General features: G+C 51.3%; 1 protein-coding gene across 2 annotated transcripts in view; it reads right to left on the bottom strand.

Moving 5' to 3' along the window:
- The window catches only part of ADAMTS8 (ADAM metallopeptidase with thrombospondin type 1 motif 8), a 21,137-nt gene extending 1,735 nt beyond the window's left edge, over positions 1-19,402 (bottom strand). Inside the window, exons 1-8 of one of the 2 annotated variants that reach the window (XM_027036927.2) lie at positions 18,206-19,402; positions 9,989-10,228; positions 9,047-9,182; positions 8,210-8,377; positions 6,932-7,233; positions 4,443-4,626; positions 1,861-2,033; positions 1,564-1,739 (exon numbers count right to left, since the gene is read on the bottom strand). In XM_027036927.2, the coding sequence (XP_026892728.1) occupies positions 1,564-1,739; positions 1,861-2,033; positions 4,443-4,626; positions 6,932-7,233; positions 8,210-8,377; positions 9,047-9,182; positions 9,989-10,228; positions 18,206-19,387 (2,561 nt within the window). In that variant the 5' untranslated portion in view covers positions 19,388-19,402. The remainder of the gene's footprint in view (positions 1-1,563; positions 1,740-1,860; positions 2,034-4,442; positions 4,627-6,931; positions 7,234-8,209; positions 8,378-9,046; positions 9,183-9,988; positions 10,229-18,205) is intronic. The other variant, XM_053203857.1, reaches the window with a different exon arrangement.

Raw genomic sequence — 19,402 nt, 5'->3', positions numbered from 1 at the left:
AGTGATAAATGCTGCTTCTAGTTGCCTTCCTCCGGTGTGTCCAGACAGCATGAGCTGTGTGCTTCTGAGAAGATAGGGAATGTGTTTCTTTCTCTCTTTCTCTTTCTCTTTCTCTCTCTCTTCCTCTTTCTCTTTCTTTCTTTCTTTCTTTCTTTCTTTCTTTCTTTCTTTCTTTCTTCTTTCAAGTTTATTTTGAGAGAGAGAGAGAGAGAGAGCAAGCATGAGTGTGTGAGGGTAAGGGGCAGAAAGAGAGTGAGAGAAAGAGATTCCCAGGAAGGCTTTGCACTGGCAGCATGAAGCCTGACATGGGGCTCAAACTCACAAACCATGAGATCATGACCTGAGCCAAAATCAAGGGTTAGATGCTTAACCAACTGAGCCACCCAGGCACCCCGGGGAACATGTTTCAACTCTACTGTAGGTCTAGGGCTTTATGTGGGTTGGAAAAACCTTAGTTTTTAGTCTTCTCTTCTGGGGCAAAAGTGCTCGTGTTACATAGGCTGGGAAGAAAGCAAAGAAGGTTGAGGACAGGCGGTCAGTTCTGTGCTACTCTTGCCTTTCTATCCACTCAGGCTAGCCACTTAGTTTAGGGCAGCTCTGAAAGAATCCACAGCCCCATATGTCTAATGCCTAAGAGAAAACCAGCTAACGGACCCAGTATCTGAATATCTCACACCACATGCTTCTTTTTTCTATATCCTTTGAGTTTAAATTTGAAGACTGCCAAGTTGTCTGCTGTAGGCTGGTTTTGTTCTCTGAGCCCGATAAGGTGAGAGATAGTGAGAGACAGACAGGGGCACAGTGTGGCCGTGTAACATATGCCCTTGCTATTCCTCTCCAGGAATTGTATGCCACGGCAGGAAAAAAATAGCGCAGGATTAAGACACCTGGGTTCTCTTCCCAGCTGTCATTAACTATCAGTGTGACCTTAGGAGCATCGTGTGATCTTTTCATGCCTTAGTTTCTTTATCTGTAAATGGGGAATAATAGTATTGGCCATCTGATCTTATTTTAGGAATCAAATGAGGCTACAGGGATAAAAGCACTTAAATACTAGTTTTATGAACTTATGGCTTTAAGACGTGACAAAGCATCCAGAGTTGTCAGATTCATGAAAGCCCTAAGGCCACCAAGACCCGCCCCCTCTTTGTACTCCTTTCTGAAAGATCCACCTGAAGAAAGGGTGGGACTCACCAGGTGTAGGGTGAGATGTCCTTCCCAAAACAGGCCTGGGAGAGCTGCTTTCTGGCCAAGGCCCTGGTTAGTCAGCATAGCTGTATTGCTGGTTGACTCAGAGCTGATACACCCCTATCCTCGGGGCCTCTGGCTGCCCTGTGCACCGTCCTCTCTATGGGTCAGACACTATGCCAAGGGTTCCGCCCATCTCATGACTTGTTATAATGATTCTGAGATAGGGGGGCCTCCCAATGCTTTACAGAGAAACTACAGCTCAGTGCTGCGTGGGTATTAACTGGCCGCTACAGTCCACACTTAGGCCGATGTGATTCTAAAGCCTGTCCAGCTCTTCTAGAACCCAGGCACAGGACTGTGGGTGATACTCACCTGGAGGGGTTGAGGGAACCAGACACCTTCCTGCAGGAATTGCCTTTGCCCCCACACACACCACATTTGTCCAACTTCCTAGGTGAGTCCACTACATGGTCACAGCCAGCCTTGACGCACTGGCCACGGACACAGATGGCCAGAGTCTCAGGCCCACAAAGGGTGCCATCGATCACCTGCAGTGGGGAGAGGGAGGGCAACAGAGGGCATGGTGTGCACAGAAGGAGCCCACAGGTGGGGTCGAACCAGGTGGCCTTGCTCCCCACCCGTAGTTCTGAGCTCCAGCAGGATTCTCACCTTGGCCTCAAACACTTTGAACTCACTCCTTCCCCGGGCTCGGCAGAATAACTTGCAGCGGTCCCGGGGGGACACCCCTGCGTACTTGGGGACCCACTGTAGGAGGTTCCCATCCATGTCCGTGTAATTGTAGGCATTGTACTTCTCACACTGCTGCTCTCTGAAGCTTTTCCCTACAAAGAGTAAGAAATTACATGGAGGTAACATGGCTTGCTAGAGCAGGGACGACCCAGCACCAGAAATGCCAGGATTCAGAGCCCCTTTATTCCTCCTGGTTTTGACCCAATCCCAGGACACAGGTCCAGTGTCATCTGGGCTCAACATTCCTAGACTCCCCCAGTCTAGGTCCATGTGGCAAGGTAAGGATAAATGTCCTTTCCATTTGGGGAAGATACCAATTTTATCTTATAAATGAATAAACTTAGTAGTTACAGGGGACAACTCAGTAAGCTTGAATGCTCCATGGAGTATATTTTTGGGACCCTGCTTAATTGTGCTCTATTTTGACTTCCTTGGTGACATTGGACATGTATCCAAGAACTCTTAGATCTATCTCTGGTTCTGATCTTGCCCCTATTCCTCACCGGCTATAATTCTGGCTGTCTCTGGAGGGACCTCCATTTGTAGTAGTGAGATTACCTCCAGCTCAGCAAAAGCCCAACTCCATGTGGCTTCTCCATTACATGGTTTAGTTTGCACTTGGGGATACTGCCACATTCTGCTGTGACACTGGAGTCAGGTTTCTGCTGAACATTTGAGCGTCTACATCCACTATTTCCAACCTGTTGTTAAGTCCTACACTCTATTCAGGACAATCTGTGATTTTAAGTGTCTCCTTCCCACTCTCACCATCTGAGTCCACCTCCCACGAGCAGAGGCATTGCGGTTTCATGTGAGACCTAGTTCCCAGCCTCCTCTCCCATCCTGCTACATGCTGCTTCCAGAACAATCTGTCAGGAGTAACATATGTTGTTGTTGTTGTTGTTGTTGTTTTTACCCCACAATCCTGAAATTAAACCTGCTCTTAATACCGAGGTTCTCCACCCTAGTTGTACATCTGCATGGCCTGTGGACACTTTTCATAACACAGATGGCCATGCCCTACTCCTGAGATTCTGACTCAATGCACCTGAGCAGTCTAGGCCTCTGTGTTTCAAAAAGCTTCCCTGATGGACAGCCAGTGCAGAGAATCTCCAGATACCATTTTTAGCTTTCACAAACCTTTGTTGTGTAGCTTTGAAGGGCTACTATGCTGCTTGACTCCACCTGAGTGAATCCTAGCCCCTCTCAAACCTTTCCCATCTCCTCCCTGGCACACATCCTCCTACACCTCATTCCTATCTCCATTGTACAGGCCCTGCTCAGCCCTAACTCCCTGTGAAGGTTCACACTAGCTCAGGCTTTTCCTTGCTCCGAATTCTTCATAAGTCTAGGGGTCTAGGCCTCGTAGATTAGGCTTTAATTGCTTTGTAAAAGGCAGGTGGATCTCTAACTAGACCGCAAGTCCTTTGAGGACATGTCTTGTGCATTTTTACAAGGTCATTTATAACACCTATTATAGTTTGAGCCACACAAGAGGCACTAAAAACCACTTGATTGAGAGGATGGACCCTGGTGCAACCTGAGATCATACTATCACCATGTCTACCTTGTGCCTTATAGTCATCACTTCTCCTTTGTCTCTCCTTCTCTTTACCCCATATGCCAGGCAAATTCTCATGATTCCAGGGCAAAATTTCTAGAGCCTCATGCCATTGTTGATCCCTCATGCCATTGCAAAACTGCAAAGCCTACAGATTCCCTCATTAGACACCAACCCAATGTCAGTGTGTCTTTGCACTTGGATGAATCTCCCTTAAAACTCTGCTTGTCTTTTGCTGCCTGCCAAAATTTCCTGGAGCTGCACAAGGGGGAGTTGGATGGGATGGTGGGGAAAAATGTCTAATGACTCCCTCTCACCAGTTCTGCTGCTACCCCTGCTGCCTCTGAGTTAACATGTGTGCTTTCTAGCGGGAACTAGGGGGTAGGAATATATGCCAACTAGAGGTGGTGCTGCTCCCTGGTAAGGTTCCATTAGGCAGTTGCCATGGCCCCAAGGGAAGATGGGCAACTCTTCTCAGAAGGAATGTGCACTAGAATCAGATTCAGAAACCCTCCCTCCGCCCTAGGCTGAATGTTGGCTGGAAAGACAGTGGAGGTTTGGCTCTGACAGTTGCTTTGGAAAACACTTCTATTCTGCACACAGATGAGGGTTCAGATGCCTCCAGGAGGATTAGTATCCTAGACTCTCGCCTCTCTGCAGAGCTCCCCCCAACCCCCTGAATGAGTTTGGTTGGGAATGACATCCTCTATTTACACATCTTAGAAGACAAGGGAAATTTCTTTCCTTGACTTTGCTATGCTCTCCCAGCCCAAGTGAGAGCTGTCTAGGGGCCAGTAAGCTTTGCCCTAAAATTTGGTGTCTTGCAGAGTCCATTCATATCTGGATCTCAGGAAAGCTCTGCATCCCCAGGAGACCCACCCTACTTCTTGTCTGGGGATTTGCTGCAGTGACAACAGTCGTGGCCATCAGTGGTCATTACCATCAGGGGGGCATTCCTCTGTGTGGCAGGACTGATACTTAGCTCTCCGACCCAGGCAGTATCTTCCTCCATTCTGAGGCTCAGGGTCCTTGCATTCACGATGTGAAAACTGCACTCCTCCTCCACAGGTCCGGGAACATTCTCCCCAGGGTCCCCATGGGGCCCAGCCTCCATCCACTACAGCCTGAAACACACAAGGCCGCACTAAATCAGGAGAAGAGGTGAGGAGGCCTCAGCTGTCAGTGTAACAGGGGCCATGGCCCTGACCTCCTCACCTAGCTATGTTCATAATAATGGTGGGTGTTGTTCAGTAAGCTTCCCTAATCATTTGTTTAATGACTGTGTGATTTGCTTGGTTATCGTCTTCTTGAACATGGAGGCTGTGTGGGACTTGTTCACTGCTGACTCCCCTGTGTCTAAAACAGTGTCTTGCTGTTAGTAAGGTGCTTGGTATTAGTTGTTGAATGAAACAACATTTTATGGGAATAAGGTTGTGTCTAATGCAGCAGTTCTCCATCTGGGCCAATTTTATCCTCTGGAGACATTTGGCAATGTTTGAAGACATTTTAGTTGTCACAACTGGGGAGGGCATATGCTGCTGGCCTCTAGTGGATAGAGGATGGGGTGCTGCTAAATATCCAACAATGAACATCTAACAATGGCGAAGACATCCTCCCCTTCCACCCCCCAACCAAGACTTATGCAGCTCCAAATGTCTCTAGGGCCGAGGTTGAGAAGTCCTGGTTTAAAGTAATAATTGCTGGGAACTGTTGCTATCTGTCTACCAGCTACCAGTTCCAGTGGTAGGATAATGTCCGGGAAATAGAGTTGCTTCTATCTTTACAATCAACCTGGGAGAACAGAGCGTTGCCCTTGATAGGTTCATAGAGTTTTCAAAAGCAAAATAATTTTTTAAAATGACAAAAGTATTATTTACTTATGTAAAAAAAGAAAAACCCAGAAAAGTATAAAAGAGAAAATAACACTTAAAAAAAAAAAAAAAAACAAACACTACCCAGGGCGCCTGGGTGGCTTAGTTGGTTAAGTGTCCCACTTTGGGTCAGGTCATGATTTCTTGGTTCGTTCAGTTTGAGCCCTGCGTTGGGCTCTGTGCTGACAGCTCAGAGCCTGGAGCCTGCTTCGGATTCTGTGTCTCCTTCTCTCTCTGCCTCTCCCCTGCTCTCTCTCTCTTTAAAAAAATAAACATTAATTTAAAAAATTAAAAAAAAAAATACCACTGCCCAAATAAAACCACTGATGTAATTTTCATTGATAACTCCTTGTACTTTTGCTCTGGATAATAATAAAGATGCGATGTTTTTACTTTACATACTTTTGATTCTGTCATATAGTGTTTTATGAACTGTTTTCTGTCCTTAAAAATAGATGGTAAACATCATCCCATGATCATTCCTTGTCAAAGTCTCCCTGCATTGAGTTTGGCTCTGGTGCTGGGGAACGTTGGACAGACCCCCTCCCCTCTCCTCAGTAATTCGTGAAGCACATGCTATGGGGGATGGGGGTGGGGGTCAGTACCTAGAAGAGAAGCTTAGTGTTTGAATGGGGAGGACAAGTGGCTGAGGATGAATCCGTGAATCCTGCCCTGGTTCGAGCTTAGATAGAGTGTGGCTTACCTGGCCTGAGCCCACTCCTGAGCCTCAGTGCAAAGGACATGCCACTGAGGATAGTCCTCTGGACAGAGAGTGCTTAGGCCACCCCGGTGATTCAGTGCTGGACCGGGACCAGGCTGCAAAACTCAGCGGATGCTGTTTCATAGGCAGGCTCCGTGACTCGCAGTAAGAGAAATGTGATCAGCCTCACGGTTTGGAAGTATTAAAAGCAGGGCAAAGAAGTGAATCATTTAAAAACTCTTGCTGGCATAGCCTTGGTTTTTCTTGTAAGTTTACTCTGTCCCAGGCCAAGTTTTCTCTGCCTGGTCAGAAACAGCTTTGATTCCTTCTCCCCTCTTGATTATGGAATTCTCACAATTAATCTCATTCTCCTGACCTCTGATTATGAATGCAGCTCAGACACAGGAAGGATATGGATACCTTTCCCTCAGTTCTCGAATGTTCCTCTTCTGTTATCACTCTATCTGTTTGTAATGGAATTCATGATGGCCTCCCTCTATTGAATGGTGAAGTTCTGGCCTTTGTGCTGGAATGCTTCATACCTATCACCAATCCTCACAAGCCTTCAAGTCAACCCCAAAGCAATTACCAAGGGGGAGTTCCCAAAATGCCCTGAGCACTGGTGGTGTCATCCATCTGCCACCATCTGTCATTCGAGAGTACAGCCTCGAAGAGTTCCTCTTGAGTTTGGGTAAATATGCTTTGCTTTGTTTGCTAAAAGATGAGTGATTTTACTTAGAGGTCATGGTTGCAGCCTAGCCCAAAGTGTCTCAGTTCATGGCCCTCAAGTGTGGTTTCCTCCTTGAAAACAGCCTCCCCCTCCCTCTCCTTCCACACCCCCAAGTGGCTGTCCCTCACCTTGGGCCTGTCCACTTCCTCCTCAGGCAGACAGCTGCCATCCCAGCAGAGGTGCCCAGGCCCACAGGGCGTTCCATCAGCCCATGGCAGGCTGCCGTTCTTCGTGTGGCAAAGGGGCTCAGCACCATCCATGTGGCACCACAGCTGGGTGCAGATGTCCTGCGCAGAGGTGTTGGGGCAGTGGCGGAAACCCAGCCCAAAGATCTGCTTGCACTGTTGGTCCAGCTCATACAGGGCCCTGCGGCCTGGGAGGTCTGTCGGGAGGGGCAGGGCTGAGGTGGGAGCATCCAGGAGACAGTCTCCTGAGAAATGGAGGAAAGCAGAAGAACAAGAATGAGAAGCAGGAGTTTCCCGCTCTCAGCTCTCCGTAGCCTCCCACATTACACTCCCACATTATTGCTGGGGTTGAAGGCCCAGCCATCGTAGTTTATTTGACAAGCTAAAAACTGTCAACACTCAATCATCTATATGAGCCTATCCCATTTTTGACTATCAGTAGTAAACATTTTACTAGGATTGAATTTTTTTTGTTGTCATCCAGAACATGTTGAATACATTCAGTGTTCACCTAGGGAAGGCCAGCTAGCTGACATACTAATTTACATCACATATAATTGGGGATGTAAATGTGCTCTCAAAAACCATGGCATGCAAAATAAAGTCAAAGAATTGGTGTTTGGATAATCTACTATTTTTGTATCGTAGGTGTCCCTATCTTCTTCAATGAGAACAACCACAAATAAATTATGTTTTCAGTGCTTTGCCCAATAAGTCAAACTGTTTCGACCAGGCCACCCCTCTCCCCCATCCCCCTTGCCCTTGCTCTCACACCACTCATTCCCTGCCTCTTTGCCATTTCTAAGCTGCCGCATGATCTATGTCTCCAGTCCGGATGCTCTATTCTCTCCTCTGTACTACATTCTTCCATCCCTTCGAGCTCTGTTCAAGCCCACCTCTTCCAGGTAAACCTTCTCAGACTAATTCTACCTGCTCTGTGACTAATCATCTAAATTAGCCCAACACACTGGCCGCTAGAAGATAGGGCAAAGAAGAGCATGCCTTGTGAGGATGGTTAGCCTGCCATAGCACGGGAGGTTGGGTGAGGAACACATCTCTGGTGTCTTCTATCCTAAACGTCTCTGATGCTTTGTGAAGGAGCTCAGCCAGAAACAGCGCAGGTGCCAACGGCAATCTAGCAATCCAGGAGGTGGGCTGGGCAGACCTCAACCACCAGCAGCTGGCCAGAAAGAAGCAGGGAGAAGCTGGAGGGACACCTACCGTGCCCGCCGTCCAGGAGCTCCGTGAGGTACATGGCACTGCAGGGAGACCAGGGCAGCGTCTTGTTTAGGTGGACGAAGAGGGGTGCCATCATGTGGTGTTTGCCCATGGGCCCAAAGAGCCGTGCACAGGGCTTGGAGTCGTCGTGGGGCATGCTGAGGACGTGCCCTGGGGTAAAGAGAGACCTGAAGTCCACCCTAACTGGCCTCCACTGCCCTCCACTCCACCCTGCCCCTCCCTGAGGGCTCCTCACAAGGCCCAGCACCAACCCACCCCCCTCTTGTAAGACAGTTACCCTCTGCTGACAGAAGAAGGCATCTCAAGGGCTAACCAGTCACTGGCTCCTCATGGGAACAGCCATGCCCCTGTTCCTTAAAGATTTTTGTTTCAGCCTTCACTCTGGGCTTTTCTCTCTCGGGAAGCTTTCTCAGAATACTGAGGAACATTGATTTCCCTTTGTTTTCTGCCTCAGCCTGTCCTAAATTCACATGCACCTCAATGATTTGCTTGCTTATGCAGTGCCAATGGATCTTCCCAGAGTTCTTACCACTTAGCTCTGGCAAAGCATCGCAACTCGACCTGAGCATTTGTTTCATTTGGCATTTTGCTGGTGACCTCTGCTGATGGTCCAAGACCCTATTTTAATATTATGGCCTCATGCTCAGGGTGGCAATGGAGAAAGCACAGTACCTATTTGCATATAATCAGTCTGTCCTAATTCTGGGTAGAACCTGGCCGTGTGTGAGATCTGCACTCCTTAGACCCTGGGCTGGCCTGGATTTGGAAGAGGCAGATCCCTCTGACACAGTACAGTAGACGTGGCATGGCAAGTCTTACCTAGCTCGTGGGCCAGAGTGTAGGCTGCCTGGAGCCCCTCATCCTCGATCACGGAGCAGCTCTTGTTAGGGTCACAGATTGTGCCAATGTCCGCCACACCCAGGGTGTCACACATCCCCTCCTTCCCACAAAAGTTCTGCTTGGCAGAGAGAGAGAGGGCATGAGAACAGACATCGAACAGAACATCTTCCTGGTTCTGCTCTTCCTTAGTTGAAGGAAAATTTTTTAAGCCAAAGGCCCTGTTTCTTCACAAAGGCCACTCCTGTGAGGAAACCCATTTCTTTTTCTGTGTTGGTGTGTCCTGGGGCCAGCTTGTTTTGGAAGGCAGGGTAGCACAGGGGTTATGAGTACTGACCTGCAGCAAGACTGTGTAGGCTTGACTATGAGTGTTACCACTGTGTGGCCGATCTGTGCCTCAGTTTCCTCAGTTGTGAAACGGGGCTTTGTGGGGCTGCTGTGAGGACTGAAGACATCAAGAGCGCCTGATACATGTTATTAGAGTCTTCAGCCTTTGGGAAGCTCTGTTTCAATTTACCAGATAGGAGGGCAGGCCTGCCTCCTGGTTTGGAGGTTACCAAATCTCCGGTTAGCTGCCTCTGTGTTTAACAACCACTGCAGATGGCTCTCCTCTCTTCGTTCCAACTCCCGATCTCTTACTGGGCAGTGTGAGCACATTTCCTCTTGTTATGACCTCAGCAGACAGCTGGTCACAAACTTTTGGAAAAGGGCCCTTGCAAGATTCCTGTCCTTCCCCTGCAAATACCTCACACTTGTCCTCATGACCTCCCCCTCGTCGTTGTTCGGCACATGAGGCTCCTGGCGTCCAGCTGGGGCCAGCAGGGAGACATTTCCCATGTTTGGGCAGGCCTTAGTGGCCCTCCCTTTTGATCCGCCCATCCCGCCTCCCTTCCTCCCTGGGGTTTCTGGAGCCAGCCCACAAACCTGTCTGGTGAGCAGAATGGCTGTGTCAAAGTGTTCCGGGTGCCGGTCGCTGGGCTGGTTGAAACGTCGCTGCCAGTTGCAGAAGTTACGCAGGGTAAGGCCACCGTTATCAGACACTTCTGGGCCCCACTTTTCATCTTCCACGATCAGCACTTTTACCACCATCAGGTTGATGGAGTTTCTAATGCTGGGGTGCTTGTAGATTCGGGCTGCCACAGACATTAGTGTCAGGACATGGTTCTGTTGGGAAGAAGGGGGCAGGTCGAGGGGAGGGTTACATCTCCTGGCCTGTTGCCTGCCCACTGCCACCACCCCTTGATATGCGTCCTGTGTGCCAGGCTCTGTGCTGAGCGTTGGATTTGCGGCATGTTGCTGAAGACTCACAGAACCCCTGAGGCCCTGGCGTTATATTCCTTCATTTTACCTGTAAGAAAATTGAGGCTCAGTAACTGACCCCCAGAACACAAAGCTAATGAGTATACTGCCAGCATTTGAACCCAGATGGCCTGGTTCCAAAACTTGTGCATTTAACATCTTGACCAGCCGCAGGTGACTCCGTAAATCTAAAGTTTAAATGCAATAAAATTAAAGTAACAGTTCCTCTGTCACACTGGCTACAGTTCAAGCACATCAGTAGCCATCTATGGCTCAGGGCTTCTGTATTAAACTCAGCAGACAGAACATTTCCATCATCACAGAAAGTCCTATTGGACCGCACTGATTATTCTACCTTAACGTTGACATCAACCGCCTCTGTGCCAGCCACCCCCATCCCCTCTCTGTTCTCAGCCCAGAAGCAATTGTTTGAGTGTTCGAGGTTAGTAGAATGTGCCCCTTAGAATCTAGTTGAGCATTTTCCTGGTGCCTGTTGGGTAACTTCTACTCTTCAGGATGGGCACTGTTAGCCCGCAGATTGCTCCGATAATCACTACTAACAGTAGCCAGCCTGCACCAGTCACCAGACCCACACCTTACTCGATGCTCATGCTAACTCTGTGCGGTAGACGCTGTCACCCCCATTTTACGAATTAGGGAGTAGAGGTTCACACAAGTCAAACAAGCTGCCTAAGGTCACACAGCTCTTAAAGCTGGGACACCAGCCCAAGCACGTCTGTCTCTGAGGTCTACACCCTTTGCGTTAAGTTTCCCAGTGCTTGACTGCTGGTTTCTAGACAATCCCAGAAGGTCTATTCCCTTCTGCCAGGGCCTTGAGAGAAGTCAGTGGACCTAATGAAACCCAGGCGCTTAGGATCACACCTGCCTCCAGTTCTGCCCAGGCCAGCTGAAGGAGTCCACATCATTGCTTGGCCTCTGTCCTACCCCTGGGTTGTTCCCAAGGCTTTGGAAGCAGCCAGATGGAGCTCACTCTCCTGCTTCAGGGACCTCTAGAAGTGAGTCCTCTTGGACTATTGTGCAGAAGAAAAGGGGGAAAAGGCACGCGTGCTTTCAGCCAGGAGTGTGGCCAGCTGAGCCTGCCATTCATGTGCCCTGCTCCCTGTTTCCTAGGGCACTGTCTCCCATAAGCCTTTCTTTTTTTCTTTCCTGTGGTCTGGAAGGTAGGAGTGGAAGGAAGGGAGAGGAGGGTGAAAGGCTAAAGAGGGACAGAGGTGAAAGGCTCTGTCGGTTGAGGCCATGTGTGGGAGTTCCAGACGAATCCCATTATTTGTGAATGGGATCTGTCTGTTCACCTCGCAGGCAACGAGCCAGGTATTTTGTAAGCCCTACAAACAGGGGTTGGCAGGCTCCTTAGCGTGTCAAGCACTCCAGCTATGTTTAGGCTGATGTAAACATCTTATCAGCAAAGCTGAAACTTGGCACTTGCTCCTGGAGCTGGATTCCTGAGGGAAAAAAAGCAATCACATCATTATGCAACTGGGGGTGAGGGCTGAGGAATGGGAGCTCGCTGAGGCTGCTTCCTGGCCAGGCTTCCCTGTTTCCAGGGGGCAGAGTCTCCTGCGCTCTTGCCCTAGGAAGGGTCAAATCTGATGGGCCAGGGACCAAGCCCTAGGGTTTCTTCAGAGGCAACCTGCAACTCTCTTTACAAGATTTCTTCCTTTTGAGTCCCAATTTCACAATCTCAAAATTGGGGAGATGATGTCTTACAAAAAAGGCGTTAACACAAGATGCCAGCTGCTCAGCATTGGTCCCGGAAGGCTTGAGGTTTAAGAAGGATCTGTGTTCCCAAGCTGACCAGATCAGACTGGGGCTCTCGGGCAATGCAGCTGAGTGGGGACCATGCACCAGCCATGTCCCCAGGGAAAACCAAAGGCACAGGGGTGTACATTTGTGTACAAAGGAGGGGCTGAGGCATCAGCGGAGGCTTCCCGAAACTAAGATTTTCAGGGAGGCTCCTCCTTTGCAGTTCAGGGAGCTCACAGCATCTTCTCCAGATACTAAATAACTGTAGGGCTGAGCAGGCTTGAGAGCCATTTTTTTTTTTTTTTCAAGGCAGTGGATTAGACTTGAGAGCATTTGGATGTCCTTCTGGTTGCTATTTCAGAAGATAATTTCCATTGCTACAAATTCTTATAGAGAGCTACAAGAACTATGTGGTTCAGTGTGTCTGTTAAAATCCCAAATCCTGGTCCTCCCCTTCTCTCTTGTCTTGCTGAGCTTCTGGAGATGGGAGGCACTGCTATCCCCACTGCTAGCTCCTCTAAGAAACTATGGCAGGAAAGCCTGACGTTTGCAGTGCCTCTTGCAGTTACCTAGGGGCAAGGACCTGGGGAGGTGGGGTTGGCTGTCAGTCTGTGAGCCTCCGATTCTCAGTCGGTACCCTAGGCAAAAGGCTAGACCCGACTTACAGTCCCACAGAGGGAGGGCTCAGGAGCCAGTGAAGGAGAAGGTCAGATGGCTCACTCCACCACCTGGTGTCCATATATACCTCTCTGTGCACCACACAAGTGTGGGCTACTTGCTAAAGAATGTGAACAAGATGGTGCCCCTGGTGGTGTGGGGGCCCCAGCACAGCAGATGACCTCCAGCAACCATGTCAGGTAAGTGGGAGCCCATGACCAGCCTGGCCAGGGCTGGTCCAACATCCCTGCTCTTGAATGACCTGGGGACCTCATGCCCTTAATTCTCACTGGGAAAAGGCGGGGCATTTTCTAGGGAGTCTCCTCCACTAGTGCCCCTAGGACCTGAAAAAGAGAAAGAAATGCCCGAGCCAGCTAGGCTGAGACATAGCACTGATTCTTAGCACTACAAACAAGGAGATTCCTCCCCCAGAGCTCCCATGGCAGCCAAAGCCAAGTGCAGTGGGAGTCCAGGAGAAGGCTGGGCCTGGGCCAAATGCATTTCCAGCGGCTTCTTCTGCTCTGTCATTCTTAGGCTTGGCTCACTTGCTCTTCACACTGTGGGTCCCACCGCTTCCTTGCTGCACACCTGGGAGAGGCAAGGCAGGGGAGCACAGCAACATGGAAACACTCTGAGCTCAGCAACCAGTGCCATACTTTTCCTACTGGGGGTCTCCCTAGGGCCCCAGACTGCCGAGGAGGTGGGGGAGAGGCCAAAGAGAGTAAAGAAGCAATTGGAGAAGAGAGAGGGTCCTGCACTGATGTCCTTCATCGCTCCTCATTCTCAAAGCAGCAAGGGGCGGGGCACCTGGGTGGCTCAGTCAGTTAAGCTTCCCACTTCGGCTCAGGTCATGATTTGCAGTTTGTGAGTTAGAGCCCTGTGTTCGGCTCTGTGCTGACAGCTCAGAGCCTGGAACCTGTTTCCGATTCTGTGTCTCACTCTCTCTGCTCCCCTCCCCACTAGTGCTCTCTCTCTCTCTCTCTCTGTCTCTCGAAAATAAATAAAACATTAAAAAAACCAGCAAGGGGCAATGTCCCTCTCCAAAGGTATACGCACTTACTGGAACCACAGTGAGTCAAGCTTAAACACTCTGAGCTGAGCAAGCTGGAAAGGAAGGCCTCCCTGCTGCATGGGACAGCGGAGCCAACACAGCAGTGGGCTGGCTATGAAGGTGTATGACCACACTACCCTCCTCCTCTGACAAATGTCATCACCGAAGGCAACTCTGGTATTAATTCCTCTTTGTTGAGCACCTACTATGTGCTGGGCACTGGGTCAGGTGCTCTCTATATTGTCTTGTATCCTCAAGACAATGCTAGGACATTGGTATAACCGTTCCTATTTTGCTGGCGAAGAAATCGAGGCCCAGAGAAATTGGTAGCTTACTCAAGGACACTCATTTTGATTATCCTTCGAAGCATATGCTTTTACTCACCACACTGCTGCCTATCCTGGATGCTGCAAGGACAGCGACAGCATAGCCAAAACAAACCCAGATCAAGCCAGCAAGCAAGCTTACCCCTGGCATTGTCTACACCTGGGGAGGCAGAAGTGGCAAATCAAAGACCTTTGAATATCAAGGAATTTTCTTTGGGAAAAACTGTGTATTGTTGATCATTCTTGGAAGAGACTCCTCTTGGAAGGAGAACATAATTCACCTGGGACGTAACACTTGTCTTTCCCCCATCCTCATGGGGGATATAGAGCCAGTGGGGGTGTGTGTCTGCTTCTGTTTTTATCCAAACCAGGACACTTTTGAGAGTGAAGATGATGCTACTAATAATTATGCCAGAACAGGCCTAAGTGGGGATTGTGCTGGACACACTGGGATATGTGGGCTTGTGGGAGACATTTTCCCAGAGGATATGGGTAAAGGGGAGATGGAATCGCTAGGACTTAACCCTTTCCTGAAATCCCTTGCTGGTAGCCTGACATCTTGGGAGTCCTCTGGTCTTCTCTGGGGATGATGATTACCACTTCTAGGACTCTCCCTGCTAAGCAAAGAATTCAGAGCTCAGCTGGCAGCTGATCCACCGGCAGGATGGATTTCTCAGACTGAGTGTGGGGCACGGCTCAGCCTGCCCCTCACTGCGTTCCTGCTCCAGATTCATCCAGGGAACAATCAGCAGCAGCCGGATGCAGACAGAGTTAATGGCCTCTTCCGAGGTGGTCCCTGCTTTCAGAAAGCCCCCTTTGTCTGAGCTCATTAACTCTGAAACCAGATAAGAAGGTGGGAGGTGGAGGGGGGGCCCTTCTGTCAAGGGATTAAGTGAACTCAAGTGTACAGAGTTCTGGAAAACTTCATTGTCGCTTAACAGTGTGACCAGCTTCTAGCATGGCTAATTCTTTCCCTTGGCCTTGAGGTGGTTTCTTCCCAGGATAGGGCCTCCCACTTTGGCTGGGCATCTTTGGACTGCTGGATTCAATGACCTATTCCCACAATATGGACAAGTGTAGGGCCACAGAGCCACACACCCTTCTCATGCTAACGCAACCTCATGGCACAAGAGAAAAAGAGCACTGCACTCAGGTTCAGGACACTTGGATTGTGACCCAGACCTGCTGCTTACTAGTTGTGTGACCTTGAGAAAGTCACAGATTCCCTGTGAGCTGAACCTTTTTCCTCTGCCTCCCTCACAGGTATTTCCGCTGAGGTGATGCATACAAACCATTATGCAAATTGAACGCACTCAGAGCATGGTTTCCCCACATAGTGCTGAATTTTCTAGAAGACTCATCATGAAAAGTGGCCTCACTGATGCTTACATTAGCACTGATGACCTAGTCTAGGTGTCTGGCCTCACAGATGAGGAAATGCAAGTCCTCAAGGGGGTAAAATTCCTTCATCCTTACCTTACACCACTGCCTGCTAAGATACCCCAAAGTGCCTTCCATCTGTGCAAATGAAGTCTCTAGGAGATGCCTCGGAGAGTTACTTATAAAGAACTGGATTCTATTTTGGGGATATGGATCTGGGCAGGCAAGGTCTTGGGGAACTAGAACATGACATTCATTCTTGTCTTAGCTGAGCTCATGGACATGTTTAGGAAGTCCAGGGGATTGAGCTGAGAAGTTCAAGTCTATCCTGTGGCATCTCCACAGCTGGTAAGCAGTCAAAGCAGAGGGGTCAGTGGGAGGTCACAGAAGCAGCTGTGCCTCAGCCCCTGCCCCACCCCAGCGTGGTGACAGCAGGCAGGGGTGTAAGTGGGCTGTGACATAATGAGACCAAAGGGGAGGTGACGGAGTTGGTACAGCTGAGACAGGACTTTTCCTTCAGGTGTAAGACCTGGAAGCAGATCCCCTAGGGAGAGGCCCTCAGCCTATACAGGTGCCTGATGCCTATTCTGATATGCTTTTCTGACCCATGGAGGCTGGCTGGGTGCAAGGTGTGTGTCTGTGGGTGGTCCAGAAACAGCATATGGGGAGGGAGAGGGGATGGGACAAGCATGTACTGGGTCATCCGGTCAGAAATCTGTAAGGGTAGAAGTGTTCCTGGGTGCCTCTGTGAAGAGAACCCGAGGCAGACCCAGCCCAGCCCAGCCAAGTATATCCTTGAGGTAAATACTCAGTATCTTAAGTTACTAGGTGATGGGCTGAGTGAGATGGTAGGAAGACAGTAGGGAAAACATGTTGGCTCTGAAGCCTGAAAAGTAATTACTTTATCTGATGCTTCCTTGTGCTCTTGTCTTTCCTACCTCCTGGTTCTCAGACAGATGTCAGAAACTGGTCCATGCATGGGGAGTGGCTCAGCACCTCAGCTCAGGGTTTGCAATGATTGTACTTTCAGCCTTTCTCTGGTAGAGCTCCCTAATAGCCAGGTGTGGTGGCCCTAACCTGTGATGGGAGAAGCCCCATTAACCACCCTTTTGAGGACTTGCTTGAGGAAAGGAGTCAGGGGAGTTGGCTGGTGCCTCCTTTTGCTTTCAGGGTGGGCAGGGAAGCAGATATGCAGTCATCATAGACCTAAAGCCCATTGGAAAGACCACACCGATGGCTCAAAGCTGCCTTACCAGCACGTGGCAGAAGTGAATACTACAACAGTGTGCAAAGGAGCCTGCTTCTACAGTAACCAGAGAAGCAGCCACATGGGCCACTCACCCCTATCTCTTCCCATCCTTCCATCTAGATGCATTTCCCCGTGATTGCAGAGTGAGAAAGATGGGGTGCATCATCTAGACTGTTCGGCACAGGTGATGCTGAAGCACTCGGTGCCCCCAACAGTTGGGCATGGGCTGATCCTAGAATAGGATCACTGGCCAAGATTGCCATTACTGAAAAAGTATCAACTAAATTGCGGCAGTGGCCAGGATCCCTGCTGCAGGGATCTATGACCGCTGGGAGGGCAGGTCTTCTCTACCTAGCACGCCCCTGGTTTTGTGCTCCTCAGGGGAAGAGAAAGTACGGCCCTCTCCTGGAACCCTTGTACTTCACCTGGTGCTTGGGGGAGGTGTTGGGACACAGGGTGACACAGATACCTCTTGCTGAGTCTGCACCACCTCTGAATCTAGTTAGACGTGGTCTGGCTACAGGAGCTGTCCCCTGAACTCCATGTTCCTGCCCAGCCAAGCTCAGTAGAGAGCTGTGTCTGGGCTGGGAGCAGCTGGGGTGGACCAAGGAGAGTTCTGGCTCCACAAGGAGCATTCACTGAAAGAGTTCATATCCCCACTGCTTTCTCCCCTCCCTTTTCCACTGAAGCTTGTCTCCCAGGCTAACCCCCAGGCAGAAATTCTGTTCCCCTCCCTTCTTGTGCTGATGCTGGCACTGCGAAGTTCTGCCCGGGGCTGAGTGCCAGGTTGGCAAGGTAGTCCACGCCCCTTGATCAGAACCAGCTGGGTACACAGAAGTTGGGCAGCCCCCTTCCAGGTTCAACTCCCTCCAAACAATGTCTTTTACTTATGGCAACCTCAGTTCTGTACACGAAGGGAATGAAACAGCCACATCTTTCCAACCCAGCTGACTTTCCTTGGGAACCTGTCAGGTCTGGAGCCAGTAGAGGGCTGGGAAATGGAGGGTGGGGTGGATGCTCTTCCAAAATGTCCAATTTTCATCTCTGTTGGGAGAGGCAGGTGCCTGGGTTGGGGGGTGGGGGAGCTGTTGTGCTTGAAAACCCACTTTTAGTTCAGTTTGCCAAGTGCTGAAGGAGATTCAGGATGCGAGGGGTGAAGGTGAGTAGCAGAGGAGGAGGCGCCAGGACCTCCACTCTAAATTAGAAAGGACGGGGGATGGGGGAGGGCAACAGGTAGCCCAGGGGTCAGAGGCTAAGAAAAGAGTTCCTGCACCTACTCAGAAAGGAAAGAACCTTGTTTGGGGTCGGTCTTGGAAGGATGAGGGATGTGAAGGGTTTTCTCAGAGGAACTGGAAAGGGAAGATTTTGGAGGCTCTAGGAGGTGACTGGGGGCCTCCAGGCAAAGCGAATCCTACCTGCAGGTCGGCTCCATAGAAGGCAGCCATGGACGCATCGGCCACCAGCAGCGTTTCCACGAAGCGAGCCTCAGACACAAAACGCTTGGTCCGACTCGTGGCCCCCAGGGGTGGTGGCTGCTCGCTGGCGCCTTCTGCATCCTCTTTGCCCTCCTCCTCCTCCTCCTCCTCCTCCTCCGTTTCCTCCTCCTCCTCCTCCTCCTCTTCCTTCTCCTGCTCCTCGTCTCCTTTCTCCTGCCTCTGACCCTCTCCCTTCACCTCCCACTCGGGTCCTCCAGGGAGGGGGTGGGCTTCAGAGGCGGCGGCAGCGAGCCCGGGGGTCCCGCGGCGCGGCCCGGGCCCCCAGCGCTGCAGGCGGTGAGGCTGGTGCAGGGAGCCCCCCGCTCCCTGCGGCTGGATGGTGAACTCCTCGCCGTCCAGCAGGAAGGAGCCGCTCAGCCCGCGGCACAGGCTGACGGCCGCCAGCGACTCGGGCTCCCCATTCACCGTGCCGGAGAAGAAGCAGTCGCGCAGCTCCCGCTCGCCCCCGGCCGCCCCGCCGGAGCCCCCGAGGCGCTCGATCTTGAAATTGGGCGCTAGGAAGCTGGCGTCCGGCGCCAGGCGCAGCACGAAGCCCTTGCCGAAGGCGGACAGGTGGAACGTGAGCTCGCCCGCGCTGCCCGGCAACCGCGTGGGCTCCACCAGCTCCGAGGCCTGCCCCCGGGCGCCGGGCCGGGCCGGGGCGCCGCGGGCCAGCGGCGGCGGCGGCAGCAGCAGCAGCAGCAGCAGCAGGAGCGGCGGCCACCGGGGGGCGGCGCGGGGCATGGGGGCTCCGGCAGCGGCGCAGGAGAGGGAAGAAGGCGGCCCGACGCGGGCAGGTGCTGGCGGCGCGAGCGCAGCCCGGCCGCTCTCTCCAGGAAAAAGCAAATCAATCAGCTCGCTGGCCGACTGGGCCAGCGGGGGCCTGGCGGCGGCGACGGCAGTCCCCGAGCGGCCCCTCTGGCTGGCGCAAGCCGCTCCTCCCGCGCCCGCCCGCCGAGCAGAGCGCGAGCAAACTGGCGCCCCGGGCCGCGTGCGCCCGTCCTCCGCCCCTGCCCCGCACGTCGTCCCCGCGCAGCCGCCTCCTGCCTCCTCCCCACCCCGGGAAGCACCGAGTGGGCTGCCGAGCGCTTCGTATTTATACTTCCTTCCCGGCTTTGACATAAGAGGTTTATTTTT

The sequence above is a fragment of the Acinonyx jubatus genome, chromosome D1 (assembly GCF_027475565.1).
Source record: "Acinonyx jubatus isolate Ajub_Pintada_27869175 chromosome D1, VMU_Ajub_asm_v1.0, whole genome shotgun sequence".
In the NCBI taxonomy this organism is placed as follows: Eukaryota; Metazoa; Chordata; class Mammalia; order Carnivora; family Felidae; genus Acinonyx; species Acinonyx jubatus.
Note: the sequence above shows the minus strand (reverse complement) of the source record. Positions and strands in the feature narration are given on the sequence as shown.